This window comes from Lytechinus pictus, chromosome 3, assembly GCF_037042905.1.
Source record: "Lytechinus pictus isolate F3 Inbred chromosome 3, Lp3.0, whole genome shotgun sequence".
Lineage (NCBI taxonomy): Eukaryota > Metazoa > Echinodermata > Echinoidea > Temnopleuroida > Toxopneustidae > Lytechinus > Lytechinus pictus.
Window position 1 is genome coordinate 56,236,334 of NC_087247.1, and position 23,774 is coordinate 56,260,107.

General features: G+C 34.4%; 1 protein-coding gene across 1 annotated transcript in view; it reads right to left on the minus strand.

Moving 5' to 3' along the window:
• The window catches only part of LOC129255476 (SLIT-ROBO Rho GTPase-activating protein 1-like), a 41,346-nt gene extending 26,861 nt beyond the window's left edge, over window positions 1-14,485 (minus strand). Inside the window, exons 1-8 of the mRNA XM_064097400.1 lie at window positions 13,493-14,485; window positions 11,564-11,698; window positions 9,682-9,810; window positions 8,186-8,407; window positions 7,770-7,874; window positions 3,355-3,537; window positions 1,452-1,536; window positions 786-816 (exon numbers count right to left, since the gene is read on the minus strand). Of these exons, the coding sequence (XP_063953470.1) occupies window positions 786-816; window positions 1,452-1,536; window positions 3,355-3,537; window positions 7,770-7,874; window positions 8,186-8,407; window positions 9,682-9,810; window positions 11,564-11,698; window positions 13,493-13,546 (944 nt within the window). The 5' untranslated portion in view covers window positions 13,547-14,485. The remainder of the gene's footprint in view (window positions 1-785; window positions 817-1,451; window positions 1,537-3,354; window positions 3,538-7,769; window positions 7,875-8,185; window positions 8,408-9,681; window positions 9,811-11,563; window positions 11,699-13,492) is intronic.
• Window positions 14,486-23,774: the final 9,289 nt, after the last annotated feature.

The following is a 23,774-nucleotide window of genomic DNA, read 5'->3' on the forward strand; positions in this document are numbered from 1 at the left end:
TGAAAAGTGCACAGGGTATTCAGGAATACATTGCCGCTCTTATGTCCAAGCTTCATGAACTAGATCCATAAACTTTTAAAGTTATGATGATAGTTCCACAAATACCCCCAACATTACCAAAGTTTATTGACCCTAAATGACTTTTGACCTTGGTCATGTGACCTGAAACTCGCACAGGATGTTCAAGGATACTAGATTGATCTTCTGTCAAAGTTTCATGAACTAGATCCATAAAATTTCAAAGTTATGATGACAATTCTTCAAATACCCCCAACATGGCGAAAGTTTGTTGACCCTAAATGACCTTTGACCTTGGTCATGTGACCTGAAACTCAGGCAGGGTGTTCAGTAATACTTGATTACCAAGTTTCATTAACTAGATCCATAGACTTTCTAAGTTATGACATTTCTAAAACTTAACCGTGGTTAAGATTTTAATGTTGACGACGCCGCCGCCGTCGGAAAAGCGGCGTTGTAGTGAAAACTCCATAGCAGCTTTTATTATAGCAGACTAACTTAAGAAATTGTGGTACAATACAGCACAATATATGAAGCATAGATCTGTTCTCCTCCATACAGGTATGTCAACCTACGATAAGTTGAATATTCACCAAAGTTAAAGCAATATTTCAAACAAGATCATACAAAAAGTGTGTGTTATATGATCTTTTCAAAGTCAAATTTTGAATAGATTTCTGCGTAAAAACAAAACAAACATTCGTAATGTTACCTGAATTGACATATAATCATTATTCATGAAGATTTGAATTAAAAAAGGAACTCACCTTGTACCGATATTTCCTCTTGATTCTCCAGCTTTAGAAACAAGATATAAAAGCAAGAATATTTGACCACTTAATGTATGGATAGGATTTTACAAATCATCCCATTACAGCACAATATTTTTACTTAAATTTAGCTATAAAAAAGATAAAGTGAAAACATATTCTTCCAAAGTAATATGAAAATTCATGCTCTATAAGTCCTAGAATAAGTAGTGTTTCTTTTTCTACTTGCAATTGATACGCACTTACACTGACAAGATTATCAAACCCTAAAATTAACTTAAAGGCAGCAGAAATATTGCTCTCCATAGAATCACTTAATTCAATGAATATGAATAGGCAACATTATACCTCATGAATTGAAAAAATGAACAGATAATAACATCTTTAATCCTACCAGGAATTAAGCACCTGTGCTATTGAAGCTAGGACATTGTGTTACACTAGGTGGGTGTTTCATAAAGCTGTTTGTAGGTTAAGAGTTACTTTAAGAACGACTGGTGATCCTTTCTTGTGATAATTGGTATATTATTTGGCGATGGTTATGCGCGTAAGGTTCACCAGTCGTTCTTAAAGTCGCTCTTAACTTACGAACAGCTTTATGAAACACCCACCAGGAGTCATAAGTTGATATGTGAATGATAAACAAGAAACCACAATTTTTACCTGTTCCTAGAGCTTCTTTGATGATATCTCTCCTGGATTTCATTCTTGCTAAGGCATTACCCTTCTCTAGATGTTCCTTGAATTTCTGTAAGGCAAATTAACATTAAAGGGATCGTTTAACTTTGTGAGCAGCTGATTAAAAAAATTCTCAACTGAGTTGAAACGTGCGTATGAGTGCCTGTATTTGTCCTCAAAAACCCTGAAACAGACCACAATATAGGATGAAAAACTCTAATTTAGATACAAGTAGCAATTTATTAGCCTGATTTTGAGAACCGTCTAGTAGACGGGTTCAGCTTATGACCAGTTTTCTCCAATTCAAAAAGTCCGTTGGCTATTTTGCCTGCCTTCTGTTGTGTGTATCTCCTATACACACACTATTAGCTGCACTGTACATTCAGTGTATACCTTGTACACACTGTATGTAGGTCATGCTGTGTTCATCTAGAATTAATGTGTTGTGGTGCATAGATTCCCTGTATACACATAGTCATTGAAACCAACTCCAAATTATTTCAAACTTTGGTTTACATCTCCAAGGTTTTAAAATTGATCCTGTAAATATAATACTTTGAAACTTTTGGGATGGTATTTTTACACTATAAGCCTAATGTTTAGCCCATTTTTAGGAACCAAAAGGAGAATTTTTAAATCAGAACAAAGTGAAATGATCACTTTAATCAAAATCAACCAGATAACTGTAATAGAATGATATTCAAATGTAAGCTTAACAATTGAAATCAATCTTAAATTCTACATTGACACAGATTACAATAAACTAGTTTGTTTCTTTCAAAGTAGTTTTAACGAATTTGGTTAACATGGTCTACAAAGCAGTTTTAACTAGTTTGGTTAACAATGTCTACAATCCAGTTTTAACTAGTTTGGTTAACATGGTCTACAAAGCAGTTTTAACTAGTCTGGTTAACATGGTCTACAAAGCAGTTTAATCTAGTTTGGTTAGCATTGTCTACAAAGCAGTTTTATCTAGTTTGGTCAACATTGTCTACAAAGCCGTTTTAACTAGTTTGGTTAGCATTGTCTACAAAGCAGTTTTATCTAGTTTGGTTAGCATTGTCAACAAAGCAGTTTTAACTAGTTTGGTTAACATGGTCTACAAAGCAGTTTTATCTAGTTTGGTTAACATTGTCTACAAAGCCGTTTTAACTAGTTTGGTTAACAATGTCTACAAAGCCGTTTTAACTAGTTTGGTTAACATTGTCTACAAAGCAGTTTTATCTAGTTTGGTTAGCATTGTCTACAAAGCAGTTTTAACTAGTTTGGTTGACATGGTCTACAAAGCAGTTTTAACTAGTTTAGTTAACATGGTCTACAAAGTAGTTTTATCTAGTTTGGTTAGCATTGTCTACAAAGCGGTTTTAACTAGTTTAGTTAACATGGTCTACAAAGCGGTTTTAACTAGTTTAGTTAACATGGTCTACAAAGCAGTTTTAACTAGTTTGGTCAACATGGTCTACACAGCAGTCTTAACTAGTTTGGTTAACATGGTCTACAATTTGCTGCAGTTTATAGCAGCGAACTGTAGACAGCTCAGTAATGCTTTCATTAACACTTTGAATTACACCAGGTCTTCAGGGAGTACTTAGATAAATCTGAAGAGTATAGTCTGAGTTGCAAAATATAATGAGGCAAATTCATTTCAGAGTCTATATTTCTAAAATGTAAGCATTTGAGACAAGTAGATATACATTCTTTTATTGTGAAATTTCTATCTACAAAATAGATTCAGAATTAATGCTATGGACTTCATGATTGATCATTATGGAGCACCTTTATTTCTCTTTTCAAGCATAAATATTTGCAAAATCAGATTATGAAAATGACTTTCACGGTTTTATTATTTCTGAAGTACAAATTGGTCAACTAGTTCAAGTTTACTTACTCCAAGGTAGAACATTTCTTTCTCTTGTGTTGCTTTGATTCGTCTCATAGAGGGCGCTCTTGATAGTTCTGAGGAAGAATCATGCGTCCTTAGACTCCTGAACTGTGCTTGTACTTCATCTTCATTAGAGTTAGAGGTATCTTCCTCCCAGTTAGCTTGCATCTCCTTCAGTGTCTTACTGATCTGTATAATACAACATAGATCATCAGATATTACATTACAAGCACTTTAAAATCAACAAATAATTATGAATCTTACATAGATCAATATTTTTTTCTCAAATATAGAAGCCTTAATTTTTTTCTGTTTTTTCCTGGGGGTATTTTGTCAAATTATGACTGATTCAAAAACAATTCCTGTGTCTACATATTAGGTCAACAACACAATGAACAATTTGAAATCTTGATGCATAATGCCACCCACATAGACAAATAGAACAAATTGAAGTAAAATCTGATGATTTCTTCTTCTAAAGATGGCACTAACATCCTTGACAAAACATTGTGTTTGGGTGATCCTTTTCAGGGTCAAACATATGCCCACAAAATAATACATGGTACATCGTGAAGCCTCTACATAACAAAATGGCATTCATTCATTGCCCATTTTTCCAATCAATCAACATTCTACATTCATCATATTTTTCATCTATGACAGTGCTATGCTGTATACTCCCTGCTTGTAATCTCCAGTGCCCCTTCACCATACCAGGAAATGACCAAACAATTCTTAACAACATGTGAAACTAAATGACATTTTATGGTTGAAAACTGACTAAATGACTGACCTGAAAACTGGGTAATTATCTAGTGTTCAAAACAAAGCCAATTACCTTGCTATTAATATATAAGGTTTGAAATATAAAATGTGTTCCCTTGCATTGCACTCTAGGTGTAAATATGAAGAGATACAGTTAAAAAGAACCGTGATATATTACAGAAACAAATTTGCTAGAGCCATTTTCACTTTTATATGGTCTCATGATTTGATGGACTGAAAATAATTTTATTCCCAGAAAGAATTTAATATTAAACTTGAGTACCTAAAAATGCCGATAAATTCATGAATTACTGCAGTTATGTGGATTTATGAAAATGCTTGAGTTATAAAGTGCTCTGTTATCCCCTTTTTCAAAATTGAGCCTAATCTTCATGATTGATAGAGGAAAGTGGATAAATTAGATTTAGAATTACTTCTGATTCTGTTCAATTTATTTCATGAAGAAAATTGAATACATCATCGGGGAAAATAGGTAATTTCCAAAGCAAAACCATTTACAAAGTTAAACAGTTGACTTCACAATACCATCATTACTTTGATACAAGGATATTAGTCTAAAAGTCTAAAAATAATACTCTCTTTCTCCCTGGCACTAAACAATTTACAAAAACAAATTATTTCCTGAAACATACAGCCAAATTTGGAGTTAACATTTCACCTCCATTTTATTTGTACCACAATTTCCTTGTTTTAATCCCAATAAGTGTAATACTTAACTGAAAATCTATCCAATAAAAAAATGTATCCAAGATGTTAAAATAATAGTAGGATATTAAGCTGAGCTGCAAACAGTGCCCTCAGCTTCTAGAAAATGTTCTACCCACTGGTACCCATTTACATCTTGGTAAAGAGCATGGACCTATGAGGAGCATGGACGATTCACGCGAGCATTTCTTTGATCCAATGATAGTCACCGTCACCTGGTTATGTGCATCTTAATGCTAATCTGAACATACAGGTGTTTCCCGGGTCTTTTTGGCTGATGCCCTGTTCCATCATGCCTTTCAATCAACATGCTTCATAACTGGAGCAGCAAACTTGAGAAGCAGACGATTTTTGTGATATAAAATATATTATTTGATCCACTCACTTCCGCTCACACAGAAGGACCTTAATAACATTGAGATACACAATCTCAACACATTATGTGCCATGTATATCAGGAATATTATGGAGGAAATTTGAAAAATTGAATTTTAAATGCTAAACTATCAATCACATCATTTCCCCAAATAAAACACATGGAACTAAGATTACCAAATGTAACAAGAACTGCACACTGATTTTCCATGATTTCAGTGATTTATTATCAACTGCTCATACAATTTGTGAAATATAAATGTCCAATGACGAAGAGACCTTTCTCATAATGATTATAGAACCAAAGTAAACTAATATGAAGATGACAATAACAGTCACCCGAGTAGGGATTTCAGTATATAATCAATGAATGTCCATATCTTGAAAGGTCCATGGTAAAGAACGACAAATATAGATGTTTTTTGCCAAAGGGCATTCAAGTCAGGATTACCCATATTGGGATTCAAACCCTTATTTGTTGATGATTCACGACACATCTATTCCAGACAATATTTCAAAGCAATGATCTGTTTGATCAACCACATGAACAGTAAGTAACAAATCTTTTTCATTCTTGAAGGCAGAAAAAAATATCCCTTTGTATAAAACTGAATATCCCCATGATAGATTACACAGAATTTTGTCTGACTAATATATTTACCACCATGGTGGCAGGAAATCTAAAATTTCACAACATCAAGACACTTCCTTGATTTGAGATTATGTGTTTATTAATATCACTGGACAGGCATACTGAAAATATACCACTGAACAGTTTTACAAAAAGACATAAAACTAAGCATGGCAAAACAAGTAGTTTTAATTATATGGTATGGGATGTTTTTTGTTTTGTTTTTATCACTACAAAATTTATTAGTAAGACACTGCTTCTTTTTTAATAAAAAAGACCTTAATATTGCTGAAAACTTCACTAATTAGTTCTCTGCTTGGAGTCAAGCTCCAAGTGTCCTTTATAACCTGAATCTTTTTTAATCTAAAAAAAAATCCTGCTTATCAATGAAAAACCTATGATGAGCTGAAGAGAAAAGTTAATTAGTTCACAGACTAATTGGACAATCTATGAAAGTATCAGCAATCAGAGATACTGGTGTGCCTTTGAATGAGCAGCCCTGATGTAGTAAGGATATCACATCAAGTGAATGATTTAGCACTGTTGTATCATGACAGATGCTGTGTTTAATAGACCCTGACAGGGGTAGGTAGACATTGATAGCAATACAGTCTGTCTTGTCTCATCATTACCCTAGGGTCACCCTGTGTGAGGTAATTAAGATGGGGAGGATCTGAGGGAGTCACTTTTGAATGTCCTGCACAAGCAATTCATATCACATGTGTCTGGTTATTGTGATAGTGTCAGGTGAAAGTGCTTTGAGTAATTCTATATTATCTAAATACTAAGATTTCAGGAATCACCTTCAAAATAACAAAATATTAGTAGGTTTTTGATTAATTTTGCCAACACGTTAGTTGATTCAGTTCTAGCTATTTACTGATTTTTAGAATGCTGTAAGTGATAAATCTGGATGTTGTTGTTGCTGATTTTTTTAAATAAACATAGTAATTGATAGTAACAGAGAAGAGAGCCTAGTAAATTAACCTTTTGAGCATATTGCTTCAAATAAATTGTAAAACAGAGACACCAAAACATAAATTATTATGACCTATATCTGAGTATACAAAAGAGTATATGAAAAACAATGCTAATTGACATTAAGTGTTTACAGTTATTATCTTTTTCAAATGTGAATGAAAGTGGAACAAGAGATATCCTGTTGACCTTTTGAGGGATATCTTATTGAGATGACGTCAGAAAAGGGATTTCAGGCAACAGGCCTAAATGTCAAATATTTTGTGCCAAGTTTTTGATCCCTTTAATAGCTTTTAAAATTATTCTCTATAAACATAAAGACATATTTACAAATTTGATTTAAGATTTCAAGATAACAGGCTTCATTCAGAAGCTACTAAAAATAAATTTATCCTAACATTTAAACATGACACAATAATTACTGGAGAAAATGATGTCCAATACAAAATGTCCACATTTGCACGTGATCAATGCAGTCATTGTCTGTACTAAAAAAAAATTACATGTTTTTCACAAGTTCTTAACACATTCTCTATTTACCAATGTGACTGTGGGGATATATTTCTAGTATGCTAAATTATTCATTAATTCACTCAGATGACATTTCCAGGGGATTATAAAATCAACAGGCATATTGCAAAAAGGGATGAAAATATAAATTGCTATTTGAAATGTTGTTTTCTATTCCACCCACCACTAAGCAATTCAAGCAAAATACAGTTATATTTTTAGCCGAGTATCACTTTCCCTCACACAAATAAACACAAGTACTTTATAAAAATGCCGAAAAACATTTTTTTTCCTCTAGACTAAAAAAAATAATGAGTCTTCAATGTAAAGAGTCTTCTGTGGTTAAGCAATGATACTGCAGTGAAGGAAGCAACTTGACATTAATTGATCCCCTTAGATCTTCTAGCATCCTATACCTAGTAAAGGTTGTACCTACCTCATTAGTGTCTAATTCTAACTGACTGATGCGCTCTCCAAGAGTGTTGTACTTTGATTTCAGTTCGTCATTTAAAGGATATATATCTGCAATCATCGATGTCACCTTAACAAGATCAAAAGAAGATAACATACAAAATAATTATTCAAATATTTAACATGTACCAGCTTTCATTCAGAAACCTCAGATACATGGGGGGGGGGGGGTCAATTACCTTTCTTGTTCATGTTCATTGATTACTAATTCAAATAAAAGAGAGAAACATTTCATTCTGGGTACATCTTGCTTGTGACAACAACCTATTTCATTATCTACCAACAATTTATAACCGATAGTGATGGTGATTTTTCACTGGATTGTTGAGAAACATGAATGGTTGTAAGCTAGCAACCAGGTATAGAGTTGTAGAAACTTACATTATCTCCCCCATGTGGTTGGAATTGGAATGTATCAGGTGTGGAGAATGCAGCCTTGTGATTCTCTAGGAAAGCCTCCTTATCTTTTTTGGCATTCATGTTACGGATGTTAAGCTCCAATCGTTGTAGCTCTTCCTGCTGGAGCTTGACCACCTGGTTCAATGAGGTCTGGAAGGCATACAACATCTTCTGGGTCTTCCTCACATAGCCAAGATCTAAACACTACAAAACAGGATGATATAGTGGAAATGTAAATGAGTGGCCTATACTGTCACTTAGATTTCATCAATATTCTGATAGCAAAAAAGAGACCCGACAATATTGGTATGAAGTAATAGTATAAGTAAACCCATGATTAATACTCTCAAAGTAGCATTTGAAGTAAAACAGATTTACAGAAAAATCATAAAAGACATCTTCAGTTCAAGACTGTCCTCATAAAGCCAAGGTAAAAGATATCACCATTTAGTTACACATGTTCAAGAAAGGACTGATCTTTGGTCAATTATAAGGGTTCCTGATATACTTTATTATATGTAAGCATCTATAAGGGACAATCTCAAGTATTATTATTATTCATATCCATGAACTTTTAAAAATACAATAAATCAATCATCAGACATAATTTAAGAGAGTAAACTGATGAGAAAATTTGAAGAAACTAACACAACACTTATCTATCTCTTGCACATATCGTAACTCATTAGGTCAAAAGACTCTCAAATCTCAAATCGGAATGCACACAACATACAAAATAGTATTACATTGAGGATAGATACTCTTGCCATTTTCTTTTCTTGGCCATTCATATTTCATGGCCTAATGAGTAAAGCTCAAGAAGTATTATCTTTTTATTAACAATCATCATGGGAGGTTTCAGGAAGTAACTGGGTAATAAAAAAACCAGCACTTTTCTTTCACTCTATATACAATCGGTGCCTAAAAAAAGTTTGCCAATAATCTATGAAAGAATTTTGACACACACACAAAAATGCTCCCGAAGTTCCATTCAAAGATTTCATTCTGGCTGTGGATGTGGTGTTTGAAAACATCATACATATGAGGACTTGATGACTCATGCAAGTATTCTGATCCATGTTAATGGAAAGGTTAACTATTGTAATGATGCACTCAGGCGTGTTTATCAATAGCTCATATATATATCGCCCAGTAGATGATAGCTTCTCAAATAACCCTTGAGGAAAAAGGCTTCCTGTATCTTGGCCTATATCTTCTGACTATGTTTCACATTTTACAACTTGAATGAGTAAAAACAGACTAAGAATTTACATCCTTATTTGTCTTGGTATATGATAGTCTGTTTCATTCAAGAAATAACATCAGTCTTCAAATTGGCAATGATAACAAACAAATCTTTCAAACACTCTATTTCCAACAATGAATTGTAAAAATTAACTTCAAATTAGGCATTCTGTATAAAGGAGTATTAGTTGCAGTTACAACTGCCAATTAAGTGACAGATAGTTAGTACTTACATCAATGAGCTCAGTAACATTTGGTCCAAAGTACTTCTGTATAGTAGCATTAGCAGCTGAGATAACAAGAAGGTAGTCATTCCTGGCTCTTGCTGCTTTCACCTGTGCATTCTCAAGTTTTTGACGACTCTATTAAAGACAAAATGCAGTATGCAATACATGCATAGTAGCCCATGAAAATTATTAAGCACATTTTAATAATTTGGGAATAGTAATAACCATTACAAGTAAATTTCATTACACACCAACATTTAAACAAACAAGAAAAAAATATATTATTTTAGGTCTTTAAAACTGCAACTAGATTCTGATTGAAACCAAAGCTGTTATGTAGAATTCATAACCAATACCAGAGATATATAGTAGGTTTCAAAGTTAAAGGGAGGACGAGCTTAACGTATTTGGGGAGAAAATAAAATTGTACCCCCCCCCCCCCCATCAGTGTACATTACAGAATTTTATTATGGAAGGTGTGTTGGGATATGAACTCTTTTGTAAAAATTCATGTCACTTTTTTTTATACTAGTAGCCTTTCCAAAAAACACTCATATGGACTTTAAACTTCATGTTTATATTTTCCTTATCATCCTATAGCTTGAAATGTCAGGTTTTAACCAATTTTAAATCAAAACAACATGTGTTTGTGTATCAGAAATTGATCTGGAGTTATTAAAGAGAAACTTTACTTTCATCAGTTTTATGAATGCTTCAAAGTCTTCATATCATTTCACTTGTGTAAATACTTATCAAATTTCATTGCTTTGAATCTGTTAAAGTTAAAGTATAAATTTGTGTAAAAAGAAAATGGTAAATGGATGTTCAAATTCTGAACTACAAATTTTTTTTTTTTCCTAAAAAATCCAATAAATGAAAAATATTCAAACAGATCTAGATCTCTTCATATTCCTTATCTTCTTTTCCGTAACCATTTGTATCTCTTGACTTTCTCAGTACACTGTTGCCACAAAGAAGTGTATAATAACCATATAGATTCGCATGTTTTGTACAGATAAAGCTATTTTCAACTGAAGTTTCTTGTGGTGGACAATCTATTCCAAACTCATCACTCTGCTTCTTTACAACATTCATGAAGAAACGTTTTTAACATAACCATGTATTATAACAGGCTGCATGCATCTGTTGTTTACATACTCATTTTTCACACTTGTTGAACATGACATGTTTCAAAACCATGTGCAATCAATATGCAATGTCATAAAAGAAAACCTTATATGGATATGTCCTGTAGAAGCATATCACACATACTGACTTTGGCAAACAGCCACAAAGTAATTCAGAACTATGCGAAGTGTTATTAATACACTTTCAAGATATTCTGATAATTAGAGCATTGTGTATAATCCATTAAATTTGAAAATACCAATTATAATCCTTCAAATGTGAATGATAAATAAGATTTGAATTATCAAATTATAAAAATATAGGATTTGATCCAAATTCTGTTTTGGACTGATAAGTAAATAGATACATAGATGTCTGCAAGTACTTCCTTTACAGACAGCTATCAGTGTCATGAAATAAACTTAAATACACCATCTGGTTTTCTAATGTTAAAGTATTATTTGTAATATCAAAGATCCCCAGTTTTTACCGGGCATACACAAAACTTTCAAAATGTATATAAGAATCCCTCCTTACATAGAAAGAAGAATATATTGGAACTTCACAATGATCATCTTGGTCAAATATCGACAGAAAAAAAGAACTACAAGGGCATCATGAAAGTAGCATGGTCTGATCAGAATTAATGAGCATTAATTCCCAGCATAGCATGGAATTCTCCAGCATGGTAAGAAAAATGAATCCCTGAAACCATTTATATATCAATATACAAGAGTTATTGAGAAAAGAATATCTCTACCTTGTCAAAATTTCTCTCATGTTCCTTGACTCTCCGACCCTTTTTCCTTGCCTTTTCGAGGTCACTTTGTATTTGCTGTAGCTTGTCATCTGTTGTCTTGAATGTGCCATGGGCTGTGTGGTAAGACTTGGTTTCCTGAATAGATAGATACAATTTAAAACATACTTTCATACCATATCAATCGTTCTAAGAATAGACCTTGCTCTTGTAACTACACATTTCCCAATATAGTACAATACCTTCCATTAAAAAACTAGCAAAATGATCATTATACCCAGACCCTTGCCCTTGAAGGACAAGTCCACCCCAACAAAAAGTTGATTTGAATAAAAAGAGAAAAATCCGACAAGCATAACACTGAAAATTTCATCAAAATTGGATGTAAAATAAAAAAGTTATGACATTTTAAGTTTCACATTTCACAAAACAGTTATATGCACATCCTGGTCGGTATGCAAATGAGGAGACACTCACTATTTCTTTTGTATTTTAATATATGAAATCTTAAATATTTGAATTTTCTCCTCATTGTCAAGTAAAACAGCGATTAATTCCTCCCTGAACATGTGGAGTTAGCATTGTTTAATACTATATGATTTAGTCAACTTGGTCCTGATTGTCAAATCTGTAAAAAATGAAATATATAATTCAAACAATAAAAAACTAAAGAAATAGTGAGTGATTGACATCATCGACTGACTCACTTGCATGACATTGAGTTGTGCATATCACTGTTTTGTGAAAAATAAGCGAAACTTTAAAATGCCATAACTTTCTTATTTTACATCCAATTTTGATGAAATTTTCAGCGTTATGCTAGTTTGATTTTTCTCTATTTAGTCAAATCAACATTTTTCTGGGGGTGGACTTGACCTTTAAGAAAAAATAAATCTTGTTTACTCTGGCAAAATTGAGCTACCTATCAGCAATATTGAATAATCAAGATAACATTAACAATCAATATGATAATAATGACATCAATACTCAAACAGCCTTGATTCTACTTGTTTTCCATTTAAAAAATACAAAGAATCAGGAAACACAAATTATTGCATATCAATTGATATCAAATGTAAAAATCTATAGAGCCATGTTTAGACATGGTACAACAATACATTAGAATTACAATACAATATCAGCAACATTGTTTGAACATCAACAGGCTACAAGGTAACCACAAAATGTTTAAGAGAAAGGAAATAGTTTTATGTCACATGAAGTTTTATTTTTTAATGTTGGTTGACTTTAATAGAAAAGTATGTCTTATTTTCTTATTTTTTTATATTTAGAGTTAATGCACATAATGTGCATCCATTAATATAATTCGGGTAGTATTTTGTATCTAAATAATATAAATGTTAATGAACTTTTATGCTGTGTTTCTTGTGCTGAATTAAGACTTGTCTAGTACAGAAAATGTAATGAGGGTACTACATGTAAATAGAGATCAATAATTTGAAAATATTAATCCTCATGCCAGCATAATAAATTCTATTTTATCTACCGTTATAATGTTGTATTCAATGAGATGCAGCATACAAATTCACAGACTTTAATCCAGAATATGCAATAGACTATCTGGCTTATACACTTCAAATGCAGTCTACATAAACACTTAAAATTGACAAGCACAAACTCGAGCAGAATTCTGTATATATTTGCTTAAGGTTGAATTTCGGTATTCAAGCTTGCAAAAGGGAAGCACTTAGATCCTTATTCTAGATATAACATTTCTATTATAATCAAGTAAACATCTGAAATGAGAAGCAATAAGATAATAATGCTTTTCCATCTCAGTACAGTATTTGTTGTTTCTAATGTAATTGCAAGCCAATTTCTGTATTTATAAAATTAAAGTGTTCTGTATGTATCTCTTCAACATGATTTCCCTTTAATATTGTAATAATAATATGAAAATTGATTACTTACTGCAAATAATTCATTGAGTACTCTCAGAATCTCGTTGTGGACCTCCACCGTCATCTCACGACTCTGTAGACAAAGAAAGCAAGAAGACAGCAAACTTGTCAGATACCTTGATGTATCATTCCTTCTCAATCACTGGCCTGTATTTACCAAGAAAGTTTGCACACTCAATCCTGAAAACCTGGAAGCACACTTGATAAGCATTAGAGCAATGATATGTTATTCCTTCTATAAATATGGCAATTGAAGTAACTTGCTTTCTCTGTGAAAGAACATGACTGAACATCCATTTTCTACACATACATTATTGATTATGTTTAGATCAAAAGGGAATTCCTTTTCTATTTATTCTGTTAATACTTCACACATTGATGAATGAAAAAGAGAGTGACTTCAACAGAAGCCATTACTAATGGATCACTCCATCCCAATGCCTCCAGAAAGTTTGCTCAATCGATCATAGAATCATGGAGTGCATTTGGGATGCTGCAAAGAAATTAATTGTGTGGGTCCATAGAAGTTTTACAGATGAATCCACAATCTTAGAGTGACTTATCGAGACAATCAAATCAAAATAATCGTAGACATTAAATCATTAAATTACAAAGGCATAGGAAATAATTTCATAACAGGATCATATGGGATCACTACTTTCTTATTGGTAAAGGGGGTAAGAATCCTACAATACAGTTAGATGAAATATACAATACAGGGTATATACATTTTGTATCTGAACATAGTGAAATTTCATTTCCAAACCTTCATATTTTTCATGGCAGAGCTTGAAATACATTAAGCATTGTAAATCATTCCCCTCACTTTCAAAACTTTTTATGTTACATTACTTCCATGTAAAACAACAGGAAATGGGGGAACCAAGTCTCAGTTGTGATATATGAAGTTAAATTTGTAGTGGTAATTGAAAATGTTTTCTTTGGCTCAATGTATTGCACAATAAGTACTGTATTAAAAGCATCTTATGTGTAGAAGTACTGCATTTCCTGGTTCAACTGCAATCAAACAGATAATAATTAATAATTATTTACATATAGTTATTTACTATAGTATAAAGGTTTTTTCATATTTCTTAACATGACAAGGGATATATTATGTCAAGCACTAAAAATATATTTGTTTCTTTTCTAATTATATTGACTTCTATCATCTAATACAAGCATTTTTATGACAAAACAATATGATTATTGGATCAGGTTGCAAAAATTCATCCACTTCTCATAAAGTTGATTATATTTTTAATCATATGTGATTTATTACTAAATCTGGGTGCAAAATACACTCCATTAAGCATTTGAGATAAAATCCTATCAAATCCTTATAAAATATACACTGTCATTGATTTACAAACTATATCAACAAACAATGGAAAGCAGTAAAATAACTTTTTTTTTTCCAAATCAAAAACTCTCTCATCACAATATCATGAGAGAACACCATCTATAGGCGGTACCGCCTCGATCACAAGAATCCCCGTTAAATTACGAGAACATTTTTAGGCTAAAAAATACCCATTAATTATTCCTGCATTCACACCGCCCCGAAACATACCCTTCGGGATAAATTCCTGAAGTTAGGAGCATGCGCAGTATGGTCTAATAAGCAGGCAAGGCGCGAGATTCAAAACCACTAGCCCAGCAGCCACCCACGGCGCCCGCGCCCAACGACACGCTGGGCTAAAAGTTCCCGTAAATTGCTTTCACATTGCCAAAATACCAGCGACCTTGGAAAAATCCCCGCGAAAGTTCTCGTAATTTCGCCAAGTACCTACTATTTAGCGGGTATTTTCTTTCGGGGAAATTACGCGTAGTTTGCTTTCACATTACCAAAATACCTGGTATTTTCTGATCGGGGTGAATTTCCCGATCAGAGAATACCTGGAACTCACGAACTTCGAGGCGGTCTGAAACCACCTTTTGATCCTCCGCCCAAAAAGATTTTTGTTTATTTCATTCATTTACTTATCTCTTATTAACCTGTACAATTATTGTTGTTTAGTGATCCAAAATATTCAACATGTACTAGTGAAAAATGTATAAAGTCAATATGCCATACATGTACAAACATATTGGTCATAGGAGGCTATAAAGCAGATTGGTAAAAAGCTCAGTTTCATAGAGTAAGGAATGTCCATTCTGAGTCAGCATAAAACACCATCCTTGATCCCCCCCCCCCCTCTAAAAAAAAGGGAATTGTTTTTTGTTTATTTCATTTATCATCTCTTATTAACCTGTACAAAAAGCCCGGTTTCAAATAGAGCAAGGAATGTCCATTCTGAGTCAGCATAGATGATGATACCTACAGCTCATAACCTAAGATTCATATTTCTCATTAAACGATATGTGACAGTGATTCATCTAGAAAGTCCATTTAAAGATAGTTTGAATTGCAATAGAAGATCATAGAGAAATCATACAAAACATTTTTTTATAATGAGGTAAGGCAGCATGCTTGAAACTAACATTAGAAAGTAGTGATGATATCCCAGGGACATCCTAAGTGTCAAATGTGCTTGTCCCTCTGGCCAACCTATTTTCATCATTATTTGATAACGTGAAGAGCTCTTGCCACTAGTTATGCTTTTGGAATTGTTGAATTGATAGCACTTTCTTGAAAATTACTTGGGCCTGGAAGAAAAGCTAGAAATTGTCCATAAAACCAATTAATTCTTCTTCACTTTCCCCTGTGAATGACATCCCTGGAGCCTCGGTCAAATGGGAAAATTCTAAAGAGCGAGGCCCAATTCACACTTAACAAAAGGAAGAGCTTTCGAAAATATGAGAAAATCTTAAAGTGTATAGATGTTACATTAGCAATACAATTGTCTTTCACAGTTGGTTGTTAGACCATTTGTGACCATTTAGGTTACTATACAGTTTGCACTCAATTACAACAGTCCCATGTAGTCACATAACCAATTTTAAAAGCCACTTTACTTTAATACTACGTAAGCAATTGCTTCAATTAGGGTTCACTTGTTCAGGTTTGGGCTTTGGGTTACAACAGAGTTTATGAGAGAATGGTTGTATTATGGTCAGTCGAGGTACACATGATTCACTGTTGTAAAAACTCTTTCCTACGAAACCCAGGGGGGGCTCTATATATAATGCGTGGTGGGTATGTGCCGCAGAGGGGACCCCCATTTTTACACTCAAATTTCTGTTCCAAGACATAGCATTTTTGTCTTATTGAGAAAAAGAACAAAGAAAGCCGCTCCAAAGCATAGCATTTTCTTCTTATCGAGAAAAAAGAAGAAAGAAATCCGTTCTAAAGCTTCACATATTTTTCATTACGCCGTTCCGGCCGCATTGATCCGCTACAAGATGCTGCAATTTTGGTGAAAAGTGGCCGCAGAGCACTGTCCCACCATCGCCTCTGCGCGAACGCACCCGGCGCCTGTGCCGCCGTGCTAGCTGCATGCAGTATGCCTGTTCCATAGGGATGCACACACACCTCACATGCAGGCGACCCGTTCCAAGGACCCCCGTTTTCACAAACATTGTAGTCCCGAAGCCCGTTCTGAGGACCCTCCTTTTCACAATAAGCCCGCTCCAAAGCACCCGATTTGTCTCGCCCGCAGCACATACCTACCACATTTTGGGTCGAGTAACCCCCCCCCCCCCCCCCCCCCCCCCCCGGAAGAAACCACAGACACCTAGCTGGGAGTTCTCTCACAAAATTGTAGATGCATATTAAAGACTTGACTTGGTGACGATATCATCGCTCTAGCTTCCTCCATGTACAGTATGTAAGCAAAAAAAGCATTCCCCTTTCCAGATTGCATTCCAGCACTAACATTGACGAGTGGATACCATGCGCGACCAAAAAACACTAAAATAATGAAAAAAGGGTATCTATTTCGCTAGGGAAGCTACGTGTTTAGGGTCAAATTTGCGAGGGTATAAAAAAGACTAAAATGTTCTATAAAGGATGTACTTTTTCTGGGAGTTTTTGCCCCAACAGTCAACACCACATGTTTAGAGTCCGATTTACGCTAGGTGTGAGAGGTTGGGCCGTAAAACCAATGTCTGTAACATATAACAATTAAAATATCGCTGTCCTTGTTTAGGGGTTCAATTCAGGGAATACTTGCTAAGGGTATCGTTTTTTTCCAATACTTGTTAAGGGTAGGGTTTCACAAGCCAATCGGGACGCCAATACTTGTTAAGGGGGTGCATTTTCAGAATATGGATAATACTTGTTTAGAGTGCTTTTTGAGACCCCATGGTCGCGCATGGTATCCACTTGTTAATGGACCTGCCCCCCCCCCCCCCCCCCCCCCGGGTAAACAATGCAGTATAGCCATGCGACATTGCGTCAATTGAACAATACCAGAAGAGAAATGAATGCAATTTTATTTCAATTATGAACTGGGTCTGATAACGTGTGCTGCTATGCTTCATTGATAATGGCTTCTCCTACATCTTTACCTCTATGCCGACAATAAATTTGAAGTCATCTTTGAATCCTTCATTCTCACTTGTGCTTGTGTCATTTCTGTTGATGTACATGTCTACTGTTGAAAATGTAATTTATGCTAATGGCCAGTGCATGGAAGGAAATTTGTTGCAAACTCATTCAATTTTTTAAAGTGTGTCCTAAATGTATTTTAAGTACACAGAAACATATTTCTTTTTATTTTGATACATGTAGCCTATATGTTTTGTTGTTAAATTGTATCTAAAGAAGAAAAAAAATCAGACTTGAAATGGAACTTACATGTACCATTTCCTTGTACTGCTTGTATGCTTTCAGTTTTTTAAAGGGAATGAGGCACTTTGTGAATAAAACGATTAGATAAAAGATGGACATACATTTTCCACCATCCGGAATAATTATATAAAGAATCAACTTCCAAGTATTCTCATTTACAGTGGCACAAACAATTTGGTGAGTTGTCATTATTAAAAATCTAAATTTACTAAAATTTCAACTCACCTGACCTGACTGCAATGAAAAACAAATCTTAGTTAGCATTTTCCCAGCGTTTGCAATATATTCGAGCAATCTAATATAATGCATTTTATAGCCAAATCATGCTACTCCAAGACTTTATCTGTTACTAGAGTAGGCCTATAGGCCTACATGTAGTTTGGCATTGATATTTCCCAGAGCTTCTGGTTGAAAGAAAACACTTCCTGTCATTTTTTTTGGTCCACTTTTCCTTCTATTTCTTTTGATTTTGATACATGTAGCCTATATGTTTTGTTGTTAAATTGTATCTAAAGATACAAGGCCTACATGTAGTTTGGCATTGATATTTCCCAGAGCTTCTGGTTGAAAGAAAACACTTCCTGTCATTTTTTTTGGTCCACTTTTCCTTCTATTTCTTTTGATTTTGATACATGTAGCCTATATGTTTTGTTGTTAAATTGTATCTAAAGAAAAAAAAATCAGACTGGAAATGGAACTTACATGTACCATTTCCTTGTACTGCTTGTATGCTTTCAGTTTTTTTTTAAGGGAATGAGGCACTTTGTGAATAAAACGATAAGATAAAAGATGGACATACATTTTCTACCATCCGGAATAATTATATAAAGAATCAACTTCCAAGTATTCTCATTTACAGTGGCACAAACAATTTGGTGAGTTGTCATTATTAAAAATCTAAATTTACTAAAATTTCAACTCACCTGACCTGACTGCAATGAAAAACAAATTTTAGTTAGCATTTTCCCAGTGTTTGCGATATATTCGAGCAATCTAATCAAATGCATTTTATAGCCAAATCATGCTACTCCAAGACTTTATCTGTTACAAGAGTAGGCCTATAGGCCTTCATGTAGTTTGGCATTGATATTTCCCAGAGCTTCTGGTTGAAAGAAAACACTTCCTGTCATTTTTTTTTGGTCCACTTTTCCTTCTTTTAATATTCTGAGTATGACATACTTTGTTGTGAATTTCATGACTCCAGGTCTTTTTTATTTTAGCGATTTTAGATGAATTGCTCAAATGAAGCACACGCCAGAACACCCTCCACCCCCAGCTCCTCAATAATTTTTTTTTTATCCATAACCATTTCTCACCTAATAATGCAGATTTCTTAAGTGCACTTGAGAGGGAATTTGATATTGAATAAATCTATATATCTCCTATAACATGAGAATGAGTCCCATTCTAATGTGTGGGGAACATCATAATTTTCTAATAGCCACTCTTCTCACCACCTTGGTCCCATGAATGTTTGCAGTGAGGATTCAGATTACCTCATTACCATACTTGCATCATAGGATGCTTTCACACCAGATTACAGAGAAAAATGTTTCCCATCTTGTCATAATTCAGGGGGCAGCCGGCAGCGGGTAGATAGAACAGATAACTTGTTAGAGAGAACGAGTGATTGATGTATTTCAGGGAAATCCTTTTTCAATCCTTTTTCAATCCTTTTTTAATGGACCCCTCCCCCATTTCTGATAAGTCACAATATAGCCTAAATATAAAGATATTTGGTGGTATTAATGCACAAATAATCTCTCTCTTTAAAGGCCGAAGAGTCTAAAATGTATACTGATTAAATACAATAAAACCATAAAACAGGAGAAAATGTGGCAGTGCTTTGAGATATCTGCTATTAGGTCTGATGGTGAGTCCTGAAAGACAGCCAAAGACTGTAGTGTGAAACTAAAGATCTCTCTATGAGTGTTCAGATCATCAAGTGTAAAGACTCCTTGATAAGGCTCGGCCATGTTCAAGTATTCATGACCCACTCACATCCAACCAAAGGCAACCTCCATGATGAATGCCATTACATTTATTATTCAATGACTACCCCATGATTGAATGTAGACTAATTGAGAAATACAAAAGAAGACAGCCATACCTTAAAATACCCATGTTAGATGGGTCTGTGTGAAATGGCTATTGGTCATTTTCAAACATAAGTGGACATGGGGGTGAAAATTAAAACTTGCTAGAAATCAGTAGGCTTTAATGATTTTTGAAACTAGACATCTCAAAGTATGTTTTTCCATTTCAGTTACATAAAATCATTCATTGTGTCTTGAAATACAGTGAATTTAGTGCAAGGGAAATTTAATGTTACAAAATGCTGATTTTTGCATTAAAATTAACATATTGCCTATCACAATATAAAATTTGTATTAGAAGCATATTTGTTGGCAAGATACAAGCTCTGTATTGTATCTAACTCCTAAATAACAAAAAAAAATAATCTGAAGTGTTTTTCTGAAAAAAGTAGATCTTTAAAGTTTTCAAAACTGGTTGTCGTGTCACTCACGTTTTAAAGACAAAAAGTTTTCTAGAGCTGTGGATTCTGAAAATTAATTTATCCCAGTACAGGAGCAAATACAGTTTTCCCATACCTTATTGTATATAAAGTAACTTGGTCCAATGTGTTGAGGTTAAGCTAAAATTAACTGTTAAAGTTGTTGTGTCACTCACAATGTCGTGTCACTCACGAAATGTCGTGTCACTCACGGTCTCATATTGTGTATAAAAAAGGACATCGAATAATTTTTAAAGCATTTTACGAGATAAATTCAGGGATGGAGTCAAAATGTTGTTCCTGACATCATTTAGGCCTACATGTATGTAAGGCTAATATTTTTTTCCATTTTCTCATCTTCACCCCTATCAATGGGAATATTGAATTTGACGATTGGTTCATCTATTTCTTTCCTCTCCAAGGTTTCCTCAGTTTCAAAAATCCTGACAACTTTCCATTCGTGTGAAGACTCAGATCCTAATTCATATTTTAATGATGTACTGAGATAAAAGAAAATACTAACATAATCAACACAAAATTATGAAAATATCAAGAGAAAAACCACTATACATAGTAATGAACATATTTACAGTACATAAAGATTTGGTGATGGTTCAAGTTAGTCAGGTATGACTTGAACATTCTCTGTCTCCATTTACGGAAATGAGCAGAACGTTCACCTATCTTTTTAGGAATGTTATTTCTTTGTCTTACTAATTAAGGAAGGTTTAAAGCTAGCAAGGTCAGGGATCTTATTTGAAATTTGCAGAAATAGATAAAATATTCTAATGGTAGAAAAGTGTATGAAGAGATCTCCGTGAACACCAAACATTTTTTCAAAGTCAGAAAAAAATCTTTCCCTTCTGGTTAATTAAAATTAACCTTTTTTGCCACAAAGCTTGTATTCAAGGACATGAAATAAACCAATTTTTTGCAAGAACATCTCAGGTGAGAATATACTGAGATTTAAAAGAGCATTTTGGATATTGCTTGATGTAGCTACATGCCTGGTTCAAAATCATTCTTTTTTCGGCCACCATTCATACTAGTGATGAACTAGGGTCTGCACAGCAAACTACTGTGAGTGGGCCGATGTGGGTTCAGAGCAGATTTGCATTACACACAACAAATTGATAGAGTAAATTATGTAGGTCCCAACAAGTCCCAACCAAGACCGAATTTGCATTTGAGCAACTTTGGTGAGTTGCCGTGTTTTCATGTAGATCAATTTTTCGTGGGGGTTACCCTGGTTAGACCTGAGCTGGACCTCAGGAAAAAGCTATGCCATATGGAGGTATAGGGGGAGTATTTGATGGTTTGGGATGCTGAATTGAATTTCAGTGTAACATCCAAGGGCTCATCAAAGGAAAGGCTAATGACTTGTAGTTGTAGGTAATACCAACATACTGTGCTGTGGCTTTTTGCAAGAATCAGGTACTGACTATGCGTCTTTCACCTCGTGGCTTTCCATGTATTACCTGTGGTTTGGTTTATTATTAAATATGATAATTGGCAATGAAAAGCAGCTTGCAAGATTCCTGCTGAAAATCATAGCTCTTAATTTTGGTACAGTGTCTTTGGAGGGGTCCACATACAAGCAGTGTTCAGGAGAAAACCAATGCTTGATGAGTTGAACTTGATCCCTATTAAAGTTTCTCAAGGATTTGCTAATAGTCCATCTGAAGTGTGCAGCCAAGGAACTGTGGTTTGGTACAGTGTACAAAAAAAGACATTGAAGCTGCCAAGTCCTATTTGGACAATGCCTAAAATATTTAAGGAGGATAATATTGTAATCCAATATTTCAAGAAAAAGGAGTCATACATGACATCATTGGCTACCAGACCATGCCACATGATGCGATTGACTATTGAGAAAACCTTTCTTACAAGGAAAAATTATTCCTTTAGCTGTGGATGCTGAATTGTAAACCCGTAAACTGTCATATACAGATAGGGAGAAAGAGTTAAAATTTTGAATGAGATCAGGCCACAAAAAGAATGATTGAGTTGATGTCAATGCCAAGACCACATAACACCTTCAAGTGCCTCCTCCTCCAAAGAGGAGAGTGGTAGAAGCACGAGTGTGACAATAATGCAGTATGGTATAGGGAATGTGAGTTGATGGGCAAATATGACCATAAACCAAGAATAAATCATTAGGATGACACATTTGAAGAAGGCAGTTGTTATGTAATTAAGCTTGTTTTTTGGTTGATGGGATTTCACTCTTGTACATCATGCCAAAAATACTTTCGTTGTTGAGATAAATGTTGTATTTTTGCACTTGTCGTGTCACTCACGTTTTGGATGTCGTGTCACTCACGGTATATAGGAGGGCACCATTTTCCATAGAGAAGGTTTGATTGATTCTGACTATATGTGCTAGATAGGTACACTATTTACGTACATGTATGGGTACTCACAGTACTCCTGGACAGCTACTTGGGCACGAATCCAATCATAAGTGATAATGGTCAGAAACCCATATCCAAAATTTGTCGTGTCACTCACGCATCATTTTTCAATCATATCTACTAAACAAATTGTAGAATTCAAATCAAACTGGTAGTGGCCCATGCCAGCCCTACATATAATATAGTAGTCATGATTGATTCATAACCTTTAAGTTTAAAGATATGAGCCCTTAACCCTCTCCGATTGTCGTGTAACTTACGTTTGGAAATGACCTATTGCATAACAAATATTATCAATATAAAACTTACATACCATTCTCATTATACTTTCTAAAACTGGTTATTGGAAACCGGTTCAGGAAACCAGTTTGGAAGATTGCTTTGCTAACATTCCCATTTGATAACCCGAAAGTGGTTTTCAAAACCACTTCACGTAAAGCGGTCTTGTTGCCATGGGAACACTGTCAGTTGGATGACATGTTTCGCCTTCAAGACCGCTTCGACCATTCTCATTACATGTAAACTAGTTTCCATTAAACTAGTTTTAGGACGGTGGTGTGAACGGTGTCTTACACCAGGGCTCGACACTAGCGCCGGTCCGACGGTCCCAGACCGGTAAAAATTACTG